The 18,063-nt window shown below is 42.1% G+C and overlaps 1 protein-coding gene across 2 annotated transcripts in view; it reads left to right on the top strand.

The window, feature by feature from the left end:
• PCCB (propionyl-CoA carboxylase subunit beta) overlaps positions 1-17,878 on the top strand; it is a 195,451-nt gene extending 177,573 nt beyond the window's left edge. For both annotated transcript variants that reach the window (XM_004381427.3, XM_023735989.1), the window contains exons 11-15: positions 14,404-14,511; positions 14,771-14,871; positions 15,292-15,390; positions 16,441-16,540; positions 17,614-17,878. In XM_004381427.3, the coding sequence (XP_004381484.1) occupies positions 14,404-14,511; positions 14,771-14,871; positions 15,292-15,390; positions 16,441-16,540; positions 17,614-17,735 (530 nt within the window). In that variant the 3' untranslated portion in view covers positions 17,736-17,878. The remainder of the gene's footprint in view (positions 1-14,403; positions 14,512-14,770; positions 14,872-15,291; positions 15,391-16,440; positions 16,541-17,613) is intronic.
• The last annotated feature ends 185 nt before the right edge of the window (positions 17,879-18,063 follow it).

The raw sequence follows: 18,063 nt of genomic DNA on the forward strand, positions 1-18,063 counted from the left end.
TGGTATGAGGTCCCCAACTCTCTGCTTGCTTCCCTTTCCTTTTATCTCTTGAGAGATAAAAGGTGGTGCAGGCCACACCCCAGGGAAACTCCCTTTACATTGGATCAAGGATGTGACCTGGGTAAGGGTGGTGTTACAATCCCACCCCAATCCTCTTTAACATAAAATTACAGTCAGAAAATGGAGGCCGACCACAGAATTCTGGGAATCATGGCCCAGCCAAATTGATAACACATTTTTTGGGGGACGTAATTCAATCCACGACATTCCACCCTTTGGCCCCCCAAAAAATCACATCCTTGCAGCATGGAAAACATATTCACCCCATCATATCATAGCAAAAGTCTTAACTCCAAGTCCAAAATCCAAAAATTCCTCTTCATCTGTGAAATCTAGAATACAAGTTATCTGCTTCCAAAGGTACAATGGCAGAAGAGGCATAAGCTAGACATTTCCGTTGCAAATGGGAGAAACTAGAGGAAAAGAAGTGATAACATGCACCAAGCAAGTCAGCAGAACACATTACATTAGCCCTCAAGGCTTTGAAAATAATCCTCTGTTCTCTGAGACAATTTACACAATAGCTCTGCCCTCCAGACTCTAGGTATTGGCCAGTCTCTGGATTCTGAGTGGAGGCCCATCAGCCCTGGGCTTCAGCTCTGCCTTCCAGGCCCCCTGGGGCAGCAACTCTGCTCCCTCGGCTGTAGGCACACCATTCTCCTACTTCACCCTTAGAAACACCAGAGGCCATGGCTCCACCCTTTGAAACCCCAGAGGTTACGGCCATAACGTTTTGAGACTCAGGCAGCTCAGCTTCTAGTGTACCTTGTCTCTTCAGCTTCTGCTTCCTGTAGCCTCTCAGCCCTTGGGCCTCATGCCCGCATCTGCCCTGCTGAGGCAAGTGTTCCAAAGCTCTGTAGCTCCACTGATAAGTGCCCAGAGGCACCCCACTCCGCCAGGAAGCCTCCTGTGCACAGGCACTGAGCTCTCTCGCTCTATGGGTCGGCTCCAGCGCCGTCTCGCACTGGTCTCCTGGTTCTGCTGCTGTTGGTTCTCTGCCACTGCCGTTTCTCTGCTGCTGCAGGTTCTCTGCTGCTGGCCGCACCTCTATGCATTCAGTTTTAAAACCGCTTCCACATTTTAAGCATCTGTTAGAGCAGCACCCCACTCCTGCTGCCAAATTCTGTCGTAGTTATCTAGTGCTGCTATAACAGAAATTCCACAAGTGGATGGTTTTAACAAAGAGAAGTTTTATTTCCTTAAAGTAGGCTAAAATACCAAATTCAGGGTGTTAGCTCCAGGGGAAGGCTTTCTCTCTCTCGGCCTTCTCATCAGTGTTCCCCTGGACCAGGAGCTTCTCTGCACAGGGACCCCGGTCCAAAGGACGTGCTCTGCTCCCAGTACTGCTTTCTTGATGGTATGAGGTCCCTAACCCTCTGCTTGCTTGCTTTCCTTTTATCTCTTGAGAGATAAAAGGTGGTGCAGGCCACACCCCAGGGGAACTCCCTTTACATTGGATCAGGGATGTGACCTGGGTAAAGGTGGTGGTTCAATCCTACCCTAATCCTCTTTAACATAAAATTACAGTCACAAAATGGAGGTCTATTACATTGATTAACTTTATGATCTTGAACCACCCTTGCATTCTGGGACAAATCCCACTTGATCATGGTATATAATCTTAAATTCGTTTTTGGATTCAGTATGTTAATATCTTGTTGAGTACAAATTACATCTTTATACATTGTGTACCCATTAACATAAATTTATAATTATTGTTTTATGCATTTGCCTTTTAAGTCACAGAAAAAAAAGATGAGTTATAAACTGTAAGTACCATAATGATGGCTTTTGTATTTGCCTACATGATTATCTTTAACAATGTTCTTTATTTCTTCATATGCCTTCAAGTTACTGTTAGTGTCTTTTCATTTTACCCTAAAGGACTCCTTTTAGCATTTCTTTTAAGGCAAATCTATTAGTAATAAAGTCCCATAAATTTTGTTTATCTGGGAATGTCTTAATTTCTCCTTCATTGTTGAAGCATAATTTTGTTGAATATGGAATTCTTGGCTGACAGTTTTCCTTCAGCATTGTAGGTATATCATCCCATTGCTTTCTGGTCCCCATGGTTTCTGATTAAAAATCAGCTGTTAACCTTATTGAAGACCCCTTTTAAGTGACCCCTTGTAATGTTGCTGCTTTTAAAATTCTCTCTGTCTTTTTATTTTGACAGTTTTACTCTAATTTGTCTCAGTTTGGATCCCGTTGAGTTATCTTGCTTGGTGTCATGGATTGAATTGTGTCTCCCAAACTTTGTGTCAACTTGGTTAGGCCATGATTCCCATATTGTGTGATTGTAATTTTATGTTAAAGAGAGTTAGGGTGGGATTGTAACAGCCTTGCTCAGGTCACATCCCTGATCCAATGTAAAGGGAGTTTCCCTAGATGTGGCTTGCACCCACCTTTTGTCTCTCAAGAGATAAAAAGGAAAGGGAAGCAGGCAGAGAGTAGGGGACCTCATACCACCAAGAAAGCAGTGCTCTGAGCAGAGAGTATCCTTTGGACCCGAGGTTCTTGCACAGAGAAGCTCCTAGGCTAGGGGAAGATTGATGACGATGAGAACCTTCCTCCAGAGCCGACAGAGAGAGAAAGCCTTCCCCTGGAGCTGATGCCCTGAATTTGGACTTGTAGGCTACTAGGCTATGAGAAAATAAATTTCTCTTTGTTAAAGCCGTCTATTTGTGGTATTTCTGTTATAGCAGCACTAGATGACTAAGACACTTGGAATTTATTGAGCTTTTTGAATGTGCAAGTTCGTGTGTTTATCACATTTGTGAAGTTTTCAGCCATTATTTTTCAAGTACTCATTTTGCCTTTTCCTCGTTCTTCTCTTTGTGGGACATAATGCATATGGTGGACCTGTTGATGTGCCATAGGTCCCATAGGCTCTGTTTACTTTTCTTTATTCTGCTCTTTTTTCTTTCTGTTCTTCAGACTGGATAATTTCAATTGTCCTGTCTTCATGTTTCCTCAAATCTGCTGTGAAACCCTGTAGTGAATTTATTTCAGCCATTTGTACTTTTCAGCTCCAGAATTTCTATTTGGTTCTGTCACGGATTGAATTGTGTCCCTTAAAAATATCTGTCAACTTGACTAGGTCATGATTCCCAATATTGTATGACTGTCTACCATTTTATCATCTGATGTGATTTCCCTGTGTGTTGTAAATGCTATCAATATGATGTAATAAGATGGATTAGCGTCAGTTATACTGATGAGGTCTACAAGATTAGATAGTGTCTTAAGCCAGGCTCTTTTGAGATATAAAAGAGAGAAGCGAGCAGAGACACATGGGGACCTCATACCACCAAGAAAACAGTGCCGGGAGCACAGCGTGTCTTTGGACTTGAGGTTCCTGCGCAGAGAAGCTCCCAGACCAAGGGAAGATTGATGACATGGACCTTCCTCCAGAGCCAACAGAGAAAGCATTCCCCTGGAGCTGATACCCTGAATTTGGACTTGTAGCCTACTGGACTGTGAGAGAATAAACTTCTCTTTGTTAAAGCCATCCACTTGTGGTATTTCTGTTATAGTAGCACTAGATGACTACGACAGGTTCCTTTAATAAAACAATATCTTTTTATTGGTATTTTCATTTTGTTCATACATCATTTTTCTGGTTTCCTTTAGTTCTTTCTTCATGGTTTCCTTTGGCTCTTTGAACATATTTAAGACAATTGATTTAAAGTCTTTGTCTACTAAGTTCCATGTCTGGGCTTCCTTGGCTGTGGTTTCTGTCAATTTATTTTTTTCTTTGACTGGGTCATACTTCACTGTTTCTTTGTATGCTTTGTGATTTTTTGGTTGAAAATTGGACATTTGAATATTATTGTGTGTAATTCTGGAAACCACATATTCCCTTGTCCCCAGGCTTTGCTGTTCTTGATTGTTGAAGGTTTAAATTGTGTTTAGTCCGTATTTTGACTGAGCTTTACTTGAATTCCAGGAGCATTAAAAAACAAACAAACAAATAAAACCCAACAAATCAACTCTCCCAGTCTTGGGGATTGGCTGTATGTTTGGGAACTGCTTTGACACTTAGCCAGGCTGTTTACAGTTGTGCCTTAGCTTTCACTTTTTGCTTTCACTGAGCGTATAGATTAGTCAGTTTTGAAAGTTTAGGGTTACTTTAGTGTTTTCTGAGCATGGTAACTCTAAATTACCCAGTGTAGATGAACACTTTTGAATGCCCTAGTTTCCCATAGAAACTCTCTTCCTTGCTTGTCCTCCAAGGCGTTGTTGTTAGGTGCCATCGAGTTGGTTCTGACTCATAGTGACACTATGTACAACAGAACAAAACACTGTCCGGTCCTGTGCTATCCTCACAGTCGTTGCTATGTTTGAGTCCATTGTTGCAGCCACTGTGTCAATGTTGAGGGTCTTCTTTTTCGCTGACCCTCTGCTGTACCAAGCATGATGTCCTTCTCCAGGGACAGCTCCCTCCTGATAACATGTCCAAAGTACGTTAAGATGAAGTCTCACCATCCTTGCTTCTCGGGAGCATTCTGGCTGTATTTCTTCCAAGACTGATTTCTTTCTTCTTCTAGCAGTTCATGGTATCTTCAGTATTCTTTGCCAGGACCATAATTCAAATGCATCAATTCTGCTTCAGTCTTCTTTATTCATTGTCCAGGTCTCACATATAAAAGAGGCGATTGAAAACACCATAGCTTTGGTCAGGTGCATCTTAGTCCTCAAAGTGACATCTTTGCTTTTTAACACTTAAAGAAGTCTTTTGCAGCACATTTGCCCAATGGAATACATAATTTGATTTCTTATTTGCTCAGCATACAGACTGAATAAGTATGGTGACAGGATACAACCCTGACACACACCTCTCCTGATTTTAAAACACGCAGTATCTCCCTGTTCTGTTCAAATGACTGCCTCTTGGTCTATGTACAGGTTCCACATGAGCACAATTAAATGTTCTGGAATTCCCATTCTTTGCTTTGTTGTCTGTAATTTGTCGTGATCCCACAGTCAAATGCCTTTGCATTGTCAATAAGACACATGTAAATATCTTTCTGGTATTCTCTACTTTCAGCCAAGATCTGTCTGACATCAGCAATGATGTCCCTCATTCCATGTCCTCTTCTGAGTCTGGCTTGAACTTGTGGCAGTTTCCTGATGATGTACTGCTGCAGCCACATTTGAATGATCTTCAGTAGAGTATTACTCGTGTGTGATATTAATGCTGTTGTTGGATAATTTCCACAGTTGGTTTGATCACCTTTTTTCGAAATGGGTACAAGTATGGATCTCTTCTAGTAGGTTGGCCAAGTAGCTGTCTTCCAAATTTCTTGGCATAGACAAGTTAGCACCTCCAATGTTGCATCTGTTTGTTGAAACGTCTCAATTGGTATTCTGTAAATTCCTAGAGCCTTGTTTTTTTGCCATTCCCTTCAGTGAAGCTTCTTCCTTCAATACCACTGATTCTTGATAATATGCTACCTCCTGAAGTGGTTGAACGTCAACCAATTCTATTTGGTACAGTGACGCTATGTACTTCTTACATCTTCTCTGGATGCATCCTGTGTCATTCAGTATTTTGCCCATAGGATCCTTCAATATTGCAACTCGAGGATTGAATTTTTCTTCAGTTTTTTCAGCTTTACAAATGCTGAGAGTGTTCTTCTCTTTCGGTTTTCTAGCTCCAGGTCTTTGCACATTTCATTTTAATACTTTGTCTTCTCGAGCTGCTGTTTGAGACCTTCTGTTCAGCTCTTTTACTTCATCATTTCTTCCATTCACTTTAGCTGCTGTACATTCAAGAGCAAGTTTCAGAGTCTCTTTTGACATCCATTTTGGTCTTTTCTTTCCTGCCTTTTTAATAACCTTTTGCTTTTTTCATGTATGATGTCCTTTATGTCATTCTACAGCTCATCTGGTCTTTTGTCATTAGTGTTGTATTCTTGAGATGGTCTCTAAATTCAGGCGGGATATACTCATGGTTGAATTTTGGCTCTCGTGGGCTTGCTTTCATTTTCTTCAGCTTCAACTTGAACTTGCATTGGATCAATTGATAGTCTGTTCTGCAGTCAGCCCCTGGCCTTGTTCTAACTGATGATATTGAGCTTCTCCACTGTCTTTTTCCACAGATGTAGTAAATTTGATTCCTGTGTATTTCATCTGGCGAGGTCCATATGCGTAGTTGCTGTTTATTTTGTTGAAAAAAGGTGCTTGCAATGAAGAAGTCGTTGGTCTTGTAAATTTCTATCATGTGATCTCTGGTGTCGTTTCTATCACCAAGGCCATATTTTCCAACTACAGGTCCTTTTTCTTTGTTTCCAGCTTTCACATTCCAATCACCAGTAATTATCAATACATCTTGATTACATGTTTGATCAGTATCAGACTGCAGAAGAAGTCGGTAAAATCTTCAGTTACCTCATCTTTGGCACTAGTGGTTGGTGCATAAATTTGAGTAATAGTCACATTAACTGCTCTTCCTTGTAGGCATATGGATATTATCCTATCACTGACAGCATTGTACTTCAGGAAACATCCTGAAATGTTCTTTTTGATGATGAATGTGACATGATTCCTCTTCAATTTGTCATTCCTGGCATAGTAGACCGTGTGATTTTCTGATTCAAAATGGCCAGTACCAGTCCATTTCAGTTCACTAACGCCAAGGATATTGATCTTTATGTGGTCCATTTCATTTTTTATGATTTCCAATTTTCCTAGATTCAAACTTTGTATATACCACGTTATTGTTATTAATGGATGTTTACATCTGTTTCTTCTTATTTTGAGCCATGCTGCCTCAGTAAATGAAAATCCTGAAAGTTTTTCTCCATTCACGTAATTAAGGTCCACTTTACTTTGATGAGCTCTGGTGGCAGAGCCCTGATACGGCTGCTAACCAAAAGGTCGGCAGTTCAAATCCATCTGCTGCTCTTTGGAAACCCTATGGGGCAGTTCTGCTCTGTCCTATAGAGTCACGTTGGGTCTGAATCAACTCAGTGACAATGTTTTTTTTACTTTGAGGTGGCGTCTCTTCCCCAGTTGTATTTTGAGTGCCTTCCAACCTGAGGGGCTCGTGTTCCGGCTCTATAGCAGACAGTGTTCTACTGCTATGCATAACGTTTTCACTGGCCAATTTTTCAAGGGTCTAGACTAGAAAGAAGGACCTGGCAGTCCAAGGCCTTAGACAGTCTGATATATGTCTTCAATTGTGATCTGTGGCCTTAGGTGGCTGTGGGTTTTTTTTTATTACCTTATATTATTTTTGAACAATGCCCACAACTTTTCCACTGAGTGAGTTCTAAGGTGAAGCAGAGAGCAGCGCTTTGTGCCAGTCCTTCACGTAGCCCTCGGACGTGTTAGAACAGACACGTAATAACTTGCGAGTATAGTTTGGTCTGCCCCTTCTGAAGCCAGGGGCAGGGTCACATGGTGGAACATAGGTTGTGGTCTTCAAGACTGCTGCTGAGTTGGGAAGGGGGTAAGGCAGCATCAAGTAAAAATGTTGAAAAGCTTTCCTAACATTTTAAAGTTGTTCTCTTTCTTGATTCAAAATTTGCTTGGTTGCTATAAACTTTTGACTCTTTCCCAGAGTTCTGACAAATTTATTTCTGATGGGTTGTCGTTGTTTTTTCAATGCTTCTGTGGAGGAATGGAAGTTTGAAGCTGTCTGCTCTGCCATTTTGACGATGTAACTCTCAGTGCAGATACATTTTTAAATTTGAAGTCCACTTTATCAATGTTTTCACATATCATTACTGCTTTTTGTGTCCTGTCCAAGAAATCTTTGCCTATTATAAGGCTGCGAGGATAGTCGTACTATGTTATCTTTTGGAGTGTTATGATTCTGGGTTTTATGTTTAGATCCGTGATCAATTTTGAATTAATTTTTGTGTATAGAGTTAGATAGGAGTTGACTTTCATTTCTTTCCTACACATATTTAGTTGGTGCAGTACCATTTGTTAAAGACTTCTTTCTGCATTAAATTATTTTGGTCCTTAGTCAAAAATCAGTCGTGTGGGCCTGTTTATTCACAATCTGTCTTGTTTCATTGTGTGTTTCTCTTTTTGTCCATGCCATACAGTCTTGGTTATTGTTGCTTTTTGTTTATTTATTTTTATTGTGCTTTAGATGAACGTTTACAACTCAAGTTAATTTCTAATACAAAAATTTATACATATGTGACATTAGTTGTAATCCATATAATGTGACAGCTCACTGCCTCTTTCCACCCCAGGTTTCCTGTGTCCATTCAACTGACTCCTGTCCGTTTCTGCCTTCTCATCCTACCTCCGGACAGGAGCTGCCTATTTAGTCTTGTGTATCTACTTGAACTAAGAAGCACATGCTTCACGAGTATTATTTTATGTTTTATAGTCCAGTCTAATCTTTGTCTGAAGAGCTGGCTTTGGGAATGGTTTTATATCTGGGTTAACAGAGAGTCTGGGAGGCATGTCTTCTGGGTTCCTCTAATCTCAGTGAGACCGTTAAGTCTGGTCTTTTTACGTGAATTTGAGTCCTGCACCCTACTTTTCTCCTTCTCTGTTAGGGACTCTCTGTTGTGTTCCCTGTCAGGACGGTCACTGGTGGTAGCCGGGCACCATCTAGTTCTTCTTGTCTCAGGCTGATGGGGTCTCTGGTTTATGTGGCCCTTTTGTCTCTTGGGCTAATATTTTCCTTGTATGTTTGGTGTTCTTCATTCTCCTTTACTCCAGGTGGGTTGGGACCAATTGATGCATCTTAGATGGCTGCTCACAAGCTTTTAAGACCCCAGATGCCACTCACCCAAGTGGGATGCAGAACATTTTCTTAATAAACTTTGTTGTGCCAGTTGACCTAGATGTCCTCTGAAACCATGGTCCCCAGATCCCAGTCCTTGCTACTCTGTCCCTTGAAGTGTTTGATTGGGTTCAGGAAACTTACTAGCTTTTGATTTAATCCAGTGGTGCTCACTTCGCCTGTATTGTGTGTTGTCCTTTCCTTCACTTAAGATAATTCTTGTCTACTACCTAGTTAGTGAATTCCCCTCTCCCTCCCTCTCCACCCTCGTAACTATCAAAGAATGTTTTATTCTGTGTTTAAACCTTTTCTTGAGTTTTTATAATAGTGGTCTTGTACACTATTTTCCTTTTGCGACTAATTTCACTCAGCATAATGCCTTCCAGGTTCATCCATGTCATGAGATGTTTCGCAGATTCTTTGTAGTTCTTTATCATTGTGTCGTATTCTATTGTGTGAATATACCATAATTTGTTTATCCATTCATCTGTTGATGGGCACCTAGGTTGTTTCCATCTTTTTGCTATTGTGAACAGTGCTGCAGTGAACATGTGTGTCCATACATCTATTTGGTGATGGCTCTTATTTCTCTAGGATATATTCCAAGGAGTGGGATTGCTGGATCGTATGGCACTTCTATTCTAGATTGTTAAGGTGGCGCCACATTGAATTCCAAAATGGTTGTACCATTTTACATTCCCACCAACAGTGTGTAAGTGTTCCAGTCTCTCCACAACCTCTCCAACATTTATTATTTTGTGTTTTTTGGATTAATGCTAGCCTTGTCTGGGGAGAGCTGGTATCTTGTTGTAGTTTTGATTTGCATTTATCTAATGACTAATGATCATTAGCATTTCCTCATGTATGTGTTAGCCACCTGAATGTCTTCTTTGGTGAACTGCCTGTTCATATCCTTTTCCCATTTTTTAATTAGGTTATTTGTCTTTTTGTTGTTGAGGTTTTGCAGTATCTTGTAGATTTTAGAGATTAGACACTGATCAGATATGTCATAGCTAAAATTTTTTTCCTGGTCTGTAAGTTCCTTTTACTCTTGTGGTGAAGTCTTTTGATGCACATAAGTGTTTGATTTTTAGGAGCTCCCAGTTATCTAGTTTCTCTTCTGGTGTTTGTACATTGTTAGTTATGGTTTGTATTCTGTTTATGCCATGTATTAGGGCTCCTAGTGTTGTCCCTGTTTTTTCTTCCATGATCATTATTGTTTTAGATTTTATATTTAGGTCTTTGATCCATTTTGAGTTAGTTTTTGTACATAGTGTGAGGTTTGGGTCTTGTTTCATTTTTTTGCAGATGAATATGCAGTTATGCCAGCACCATTTGTTAAAGAGACTCTCTTTTCCCTGTTTAACAGACTTTGGGCCTCTGTTTTTCTAAGTTTAGAACAATCTTTTATTTCTTGATATTACCTTGACTTCCTCTCCATGTGAAAGTTCTATGACTGCATTTTTTAGTCCCTCTTTTTTGTTTTAATGTTGTCATCTTTTACATATTGATGTCTCTATTTCCCTATTTTCAGTGTTTTAGCTTTGATTTATTTTTGTGACTTCCCTATCTGGGTTGATATCTGGTTGCTCTGTCCTGTGTTGTAGTCTTGGGTTGTTATCTGATGTTATTTATTTTCTAACTGGAGGACTCCTTTAGTATTTCTTGTAATTTTGGTTTCATTTTTGCAAATTCCCTGAACTTCTCTTTATCTGGAAATGCCCTAATTTCACCCTCGTATTTGAGAGGCAGTCTTGCTGGATATATTATTCTTGGCTGTCAATTTTTTTCCTTCAAGGCGTTATATATGTCATGACATTGCCTTATTTCCTGCATGGTTTCTGCTGAGTGGTCCTAGCTTAGTCCTATTGACTCTCCTTTGTAGATGACTTTTAGTTTATCCATAGCCACTCTTAAAATTCTCTCCTTATTTTTCGTTTTGGGAAGTTTGATTATACTATGTCTTAGTGACTTTGTTTTGGGGATCTACCCTGTGTGGGGTTCGATGAGCTGCCTAGATAGATTTCTTCTCATCTTTCATGATACCAGGGAAGTTTTCTGCCAACAAATCTTCAACAATTCTCTCTGTATTTTCTGTTATTCCCCCCTACCCCACCCCCCATTCTCGTACTCTAGTCACATGTAGGTTATCCCTCTGGATAGAGTCCCACATAATTCTTAGGGTTTCTTCATTTTTTTAATCCTTTTTATCTGATTTTTCCTCAAATAAGTTGGTGTCAAGTGCTTTAACTTCAGTCTCACTAATTCTGACTTCCATTGCCTCCATTCTGTTCCTCTGACTTTCTGTTGTCTAATTCTATAATTTTATAGTTAATCTTTTGGGTTTCTGTTTACTGTATCTATGGATTTTTGCTGCCTGTTAAATTTGTCATTTTGCTCTTGTATAACCTTAAGTTCCTCTATTGCTTTTACTGTTTGTTCTTTGTCTTGATCTGAATTTTGCCTGATATTTTGAAGAGCTCTGTATGTTAATCTTTTGAATTCTACCTCAGGTAATTCCACGATCTTTTCTTCCTCCGGGAGGTTTCCTGGTTCTTTGTTTTGGTCGCTTGCCGAAGCCATCGTGGTCTGCCTGTTTATGTGATTTGATATTGACTGTTGTCTCTGAGTCATTAATAAGTTATTAGATTTATTTATTTTATATTTGCTTACTCTGTCATAGCTTATTGTTTTGTTTTGTTATGATATGCCCAAATAGGCTGGTCATGTGAACTACTTTGATTGTTGGCTTCTTTGAAGCTCTCATGTCCTCTCACCAGGTGATTAGAGCTGCTGCTAGGTATGGGAGCCCAAGAGTCCATTTACTTTTCTTGTGTGGATTCAGCTCAGGTGTCCAGGTCTTCAGTTACCAAGTGTGTGGTGCAGGATCTCACCTACAGTCCTAGATTGGCAGGGCTACATAGGGGTGATTGGAACAGATACAGGTATCTGGCTACACTAGGGGGTTATGTGCTGAACAAGGTAGTGAGCTGACAGTTGCTTCTGAGTGCCTGGATGGAAGGCGTGTCCCTGTTCCCTAGAGCGCATAGATGGGTGGGTTTTGCAGCTGGACTTTGGGCAACCAGTACCGTAGGTTGTAGGGACTGGGAGGCAACACTTATTCTTGGACCCCTGTTGTGGGTGTGTAGGTGGAGTGGATGAAGCCACCAGTTTTCAGGCCCGTGATATAGGTATGTGAGGATTTTGCTTACTGGGCAGGCGTTGTCAAATGTCACGAATCTGCCACTCCACCTTAGCTGTTGCAGTTGAAAATAGCCTTCAGGTATATACCCTGTCATACTGTGCTAGTGAGGACCTACGCTGTTGAAATGGACCCACACAGGTCTAGGCAGGGGTGAAAGGTATTCAAAGTCTGTGGACTCCTTATGCCTGTGCCTGGGCAAAGAAACTGCCTGCCCTGAGGTCCTGGCTTAGGGGAGCTGGCAGATTATTTTTTCCTGTTTGTTAATTTGTTCCCTGTCCAAAGCTGAGGGAATGGCTCAGGGTGCACGACGGCTCCCACTTCCGTCCTAGGGGTCATGGCAATCACTGAAGCCAGAGTGGGACTAGAACAGAGTGGGGAGGGAGCGAGTGAATGGGAGAGAGGTATTTCCTAGAGGGGTAAGGGTTTTTTTTGATTCCTTGCAGTAGGTTAGACGCTTGCATGTAACTTTCGCAGATCCAGCAGTGCTTTCCCCTAGTTCTAGAGGCTTGTGCAGACCCTCTGCTGCTCTTTTTCTCCTAGTGTGGAAAACGTGACCCAAGCGCTACTGTTTGCCTCAGCCCCCACATGCCAGCCTGTCCAGCCTACAGGGTGCCAGCCAGGTCAGGTCTGGCAAATCCTCACTACTTCTGAAATGTCTCTCTCTCCCTCTGCCACTCAGTCCGACTCCTCAACTTTGTCTTAGATGTTCAGGTCTCCTAAATTGTCATATATAATCGATTCACTTGTTTTTTTGGGTCTTTGTTGAAAAGGGACCACAGGAAGAGTCTGACTACTCCGCCATCTTGGCCCCGCCTCTGTTGTTGCTTTTTTGGTAGTGGTTCTCAATCTGGGGCACTTTCGACGTACTGGGGACATTTGGCAATGTTGGGGATATTTTTGGTTGTCACAGATCAGTGGGTGCTACTGGCATCAAATGAGTAGAGGCCAGTGATGCTACTAAACATCCTAAAATGCATGGGGCAGCCATCAACAACAAAGAATTATCCAGCCCAAACTGTCAATAGTGTGAAGATTGAGAAGCCCTGGTTCATAGTAAACCTTAAGTCAGCTAATGGAAATCTTCCAGTTTTATTGTTTAGTCTATCATTTTTTATAATATAGTTTTGGCTATTCTGTCTTTTTTGTATTACCATATGCATTTTAGAATCTGCTTGTCAATTTCTACAAAAGAACCTGTTGTTATTTTTAATAGGAGTTTCTTGAAAATATAGATCTACGTTGTGTAATATGCTAGCTATTAAACTTTGAATCTATTGTAAGTATATTATAAATAAATAATTAAAATAAATACAATTAAATATAAGTAAAAATTCACTACCTTAGTTGCACCAGCCACATTTCACAACTCCAGAACATTTCCATCATCACAGAAAGTTCTTTTGGACAGCGCTGGTATAGATCAGTTTGGGAACTATATATATCTTAAGTATTCATCATTCCAATCCATAAGCATTTAAGTTTTTTGTTTTTTTTTTTAAATAGAATCCCTGATCAGATTGTGGAAGTTCCATTGTGTTCCTAGTTTGCTAAGAATTTAATTATGAATGGACTTTGAATTTTGCCAGATGTTTTCTCTATGTCTGTTGAGATGGTTTTTCTCTTTTATTTAATAATTACGTTGGTGTTCACATGCTAAACCAACCTTGTATTCTTGGCATAAACCCTACTTGGTCATGGTCCATTACTGTTTGTATATATTGCTGTATTCGAATTGGTGATTTTTTTTTTAAGGACATTTTGCCTCTATGTTCATGAGGGATTTTGGATTGTATTCTTTTATAATGTCTTTATCTGGTTTTGATATCAGAGTAATGCTGGCCTCAAAGTAAGTTGGGAACTGATGTAGATGGAGAAATTTACCAGTAATTGACTTCCTACTTTGTGCCGCTTTATAAGTACCGTCTCTTTTAATTCTTAACAACTATGCTAGGAGGTAGTAATATCCCCATTTTGCAGGTGAGAAACCTCAGGCTCAGAAAGCTAATTTTCCCAAAAACACATGCCTGTACCTGGTAGAGCCAGAATCTGATTTCATGCTTTGTGGACTCTCAGACCAGCGCCTGAATGACACTTGCCATTGGTGGTTCCGTTTTGGCAAGCCAGGCTGTATGTCAGCCGACAGCGGTCTTTTAGTCTGGGAACAGAGCCTGGGTGCCTGCACTTTATTATGCTTGCAGAAAGAGAGCTAGTGGGGAGGAGGCCATTCCTGGGCCCTCTTTGCCCTCCAGCTGTTGTTTTGAGATGTGGAAACATTGGTGTCTCCATAGAAACCAACCTGGGTGGTTGCTGAGGACATGCTCCCATTGTGGTTGGAACTGGGAATTTCCCAGAAGCTCAGCAGGGATAATCTCTCTATTCCTAGGATGCTTGGATATTAATTCATCTGTGAAAGGGGCTCGTTTTGTCCGGTTCTGTGATGCATTCAACATTCCACTCATCACTTTCGTTGACGTCCCTGGATTTCTGCCTGGTAAGTCGGTGGCAGAGGTGGGAGTCACCAGAGGGGGGTTTGCCCACTAAGGCAATCACTTTATTTGGAGCTCTTTACTGCAGAATTCCTGAGGATTTGTGACTTCTCCAAATCCTGGGTGTCCAGGAGGCATAGCTGTTTGAGGGATGACCCTCCCCTGGCCCTTCTGGGAGGCAAGGGAAGACCTCACAATTGAGAGTGGTGGGCAGGCCTCGCTAGGACTTTTGTGAGTATTTAGTAACTCTTCTTCATGACCTAGGGACAGCACAGGAGTACGGGGGCATCATCCGGCATGGCGCCAAGCTGCTGTACGCATTTGCTGAGGCAACTGTTCCCAAGGTCACAGTCATCACCAGGAAGGTGAGGAACCCATTTCTGAGACAGTGGCCTCACTCTGTCTCCCTGCAGCACGCCGTGGTTGGAAGTCTGGCACAGAGTTTCACCAGGGCTGGAAGGAGGAGTGTGCCTTGCCCTCATTCTTGAAAAGATTTCGAGATGGCATTTCCAACCTTGCAGACACGTCCATGGTATTTAAACACAAGGGAACAGAAAATGGCAGTGGAAAAAAGCCAGGAAAGACAATAACATTCACGTGGAACGCCTCAGGGCTATGCCCACGTATTCTCTGCTCTGGCTCCCTGGCTTCACAGACATTGGACCTTCCAGAGCTCAGGGGGACTGTTCTTGCTCTTTGTTCCCATTTCTTGGCTTCTTTGGGTCTCTCAGGGATGCGAACTGGTTGTCTCAGGATCTAACATTTAGAATTTGGTTCTCTTCTAGGCCTATGGAGGTGCCTATGACGTCATGAGCTCCAAGCACCTTCGTGGTGACACCAACTATGCCTGGCCCACAGCAGAGATTGCAGTCATGGGAGCAAAGGTGAGGACCTCCAGCTTTCCCCTTCATGAGATCCAGGGAAGAACAGCTGGGAAATGTTAGAGTCCAGAGCCCTGAATATGGGCCAGGACTCAGGGGAGTTGGGCCTAGGTCTTGGCAAAGCTACTTCCTAGGGCCTTGGGGCCAGTTCTGCCTCCTGTCCTGGGCTCTGACTTCAGGCACATGCTGTGTCTTCATGCGGAGGGTAGGCGGACAGGTGAAAGGAATGGAAAGAGGGTGGTGGGGGCTATGGGTAAGAAGGGTCCATAGTGGGTTTTGAGATTGTCAGTAAAGGAAGAGGGTTGAATCAGCTGAACTACCCATTGGGAGGATTGGAGATTTCCCCCAACCACACTTCAGCTCCCAGGGAGGGCCCCAGAGCCACTCCTTTCAGCCCATAAGAAGCTGAACTGTAGCTCTGACCCTCGTGGCCTTAGGTAAGGTATTTCCTCTTGCTGGACGTATGCCTCACTCCTTGCCTTCTTTGAAATGGCTGAAGTGGCTGTTGGGGTTAAGTCAGATAACTCCCAGGGACCCCCAGAATGGATTTTCTGGGGTTCTAACTGGAAGACCCATCCTCCAGCACCCCCATCCTTCTATATTTCCAGTTCAGTCTGTCCTCTGGCTACTGAAATTTGTAATGAAAGCTGAAGATGATGAAAAAGGAAGACAGCACTTTTACTTGCCTTGATGCAGTGGTCATGGATCTAATAGTGGACAGTCTTGGCCTCAAAAAAGGATGATGAGAGCAGACAGAGAGTAGGAAAGAATCTTGGGAGAGGAGCCAGTAGCCACATCCTTGCCTGCACTGCTGCTCATTGAGGCCACAGCTGAGTATCCCATCATGTAGCCCTGGGGTTATGATGGTTGGCCCCAGGCAATGCATGCTTCTGTGCTCTGTCCCCTGGAGCTGGCACTTCTCTCCAATACTTTGATTGACCAAGAAGTTCACAACCAGAATATGCTTTGACCAAGAAGTTTGTAACCATACACAAGTGACAGTGAGTTGGAGGTTTGCCCAGGTCAGAAGTTTGGTGACTTTTCTCGTGACAGGGTGCTGTGGAGATCATCTTCAAAGGGCATGAGAATGTGGAGGCTGCTCAGGCAGAGTATGTTGAGAAGTTTGCCAACCCTTTTCCTGCAGCAGTGAGAGGTAGGGGACATGGTGGGAAGGGCAGTTTTATTAATTTGTTTGGTAACTTGCTCATTCTTCTACCCCAAAAAGTCTCACATAACTTCTTTTTGCCCTTGCAGCGTAATAGAGACTGGGGAGTGTTGGGGCTGTCCCTAGGAAATCATCACTTAAGGACAAGGGGGCTTGAATATACTGATTTGGCGACCAGGATCAGAATAACATTGCTTAAATGACACAATTTCTAAGTGTTCCAGTTATCCAGTACTGTGTAAAAATCACAGCTAAACTTAGTGGTTTAAAACAACCACTGTTTTTTTTTTTTTTTTTTTTTACTAATGGTTCTGAGGGTCAGCAGTTTGGTCTGGGCTCAGCTGGTTGGTCTGCTGGTCTCATCTGGGATCACTCATGCAGTGGTAGTCATCTGGTGGCTTGACTGGGGTCCAAGATGGCCTCACATACATGATTGGTGCTGGCTGTCAGCTGTACTTCTCTCTCCACATGGTCTCTCATCCATAGGGATGTTAGCCTGGGTCTCTATATAAGTGTCCTCAGGGTGGGAAGAGGACAGAGGAGTAGCTGCAAGGCCCCTTGAGGCTTAGGTTTGGAACTTGCACACTGTTACTTTTGCCATATTCTGTTGGCCAAAGTATGTCACAAAATCAGGTGAAGAAAGAGGTTCCGCCTCTTGGTAGGAGGAGTAGCAAAGTCATATTGCAGGGACTTGTGTCCAGGGATGGGAGGAATTGTAGTCATTTTTGAAAATACAGATATATTTTCATAATTTTATTTTCTGTTGAATTGTCTTGGAGGGGTGGAGGCATTGAAGCAAGCAGGGCAGGGAGGGCATCTAATTTCCCTTTTTTTGCCAAGTGATCCTAGACCAGAAGGTGGGGATCTGCCAGAAGAATAGGGTTTCTCCTTGGGAGGCAAGAGAAGGGTTCACAGGACCCAGCCCCTCTTTCAGCCCGTTATGTCAGGTTGGGCCCTGCTCACACTGTCAGCCTAGGGATGGTGCCTATGTTCAGCACAAAGGTGGAGGGAGTGTCATCTGGGGATGCAGATGACCAACTTCCTTTTCTCTGTTTCATCAGGGTTTGTTGATGACATCATCCAACCTTCCTCTACTCGTGCCCGAATCTGCTGTGATCTGGATGTCTTGGCCAACAAGAAGGTGCAGCGTCCTTGGAGGAAGCATGCAAATATTCCACTGTAAACAAATCAAAGGAAAATGAGCCAAGAACTAAATTACTTCCTGGCCATTCACACCCCATCCCTGCCTTTTACAGTCATGAACCTGGGAATCTAAATAGCAGTAATAACTTAAAATGACTAAGTTTATTAAATTCTTGAAAGGTCTCTTTTGTATCTTGCTGTACAATTACTTGCCTTATTATAAAGGTTAATTGATACTTTCAATGATAAATTTAAATTTTATTTTTTATGGTAGAAATATGAAAAATCACAAAACTAGAAAGAAACCAGTATATAATCTTATCACCCAGAGCTGACCCTTATTGACATGTCCATGTATTGTCTTCTTT

The sequence above is a fragment of the Trichechus manatus genome, unplaced genomic scaffold, assembly GCF_000243295.1.
Source record: "Trichechus manatus latirostris isolate Lorelei unplaced genomic scaffold, TriManLat1.0 scaffold00084, whole genome shotgun sequence".
Taxonomy (NCBI): Eukaryota; Metazoa; Chordata; class Mammalia; order Sirenia; family Trichechidae; genus Trichechus; species Trichechus manatus.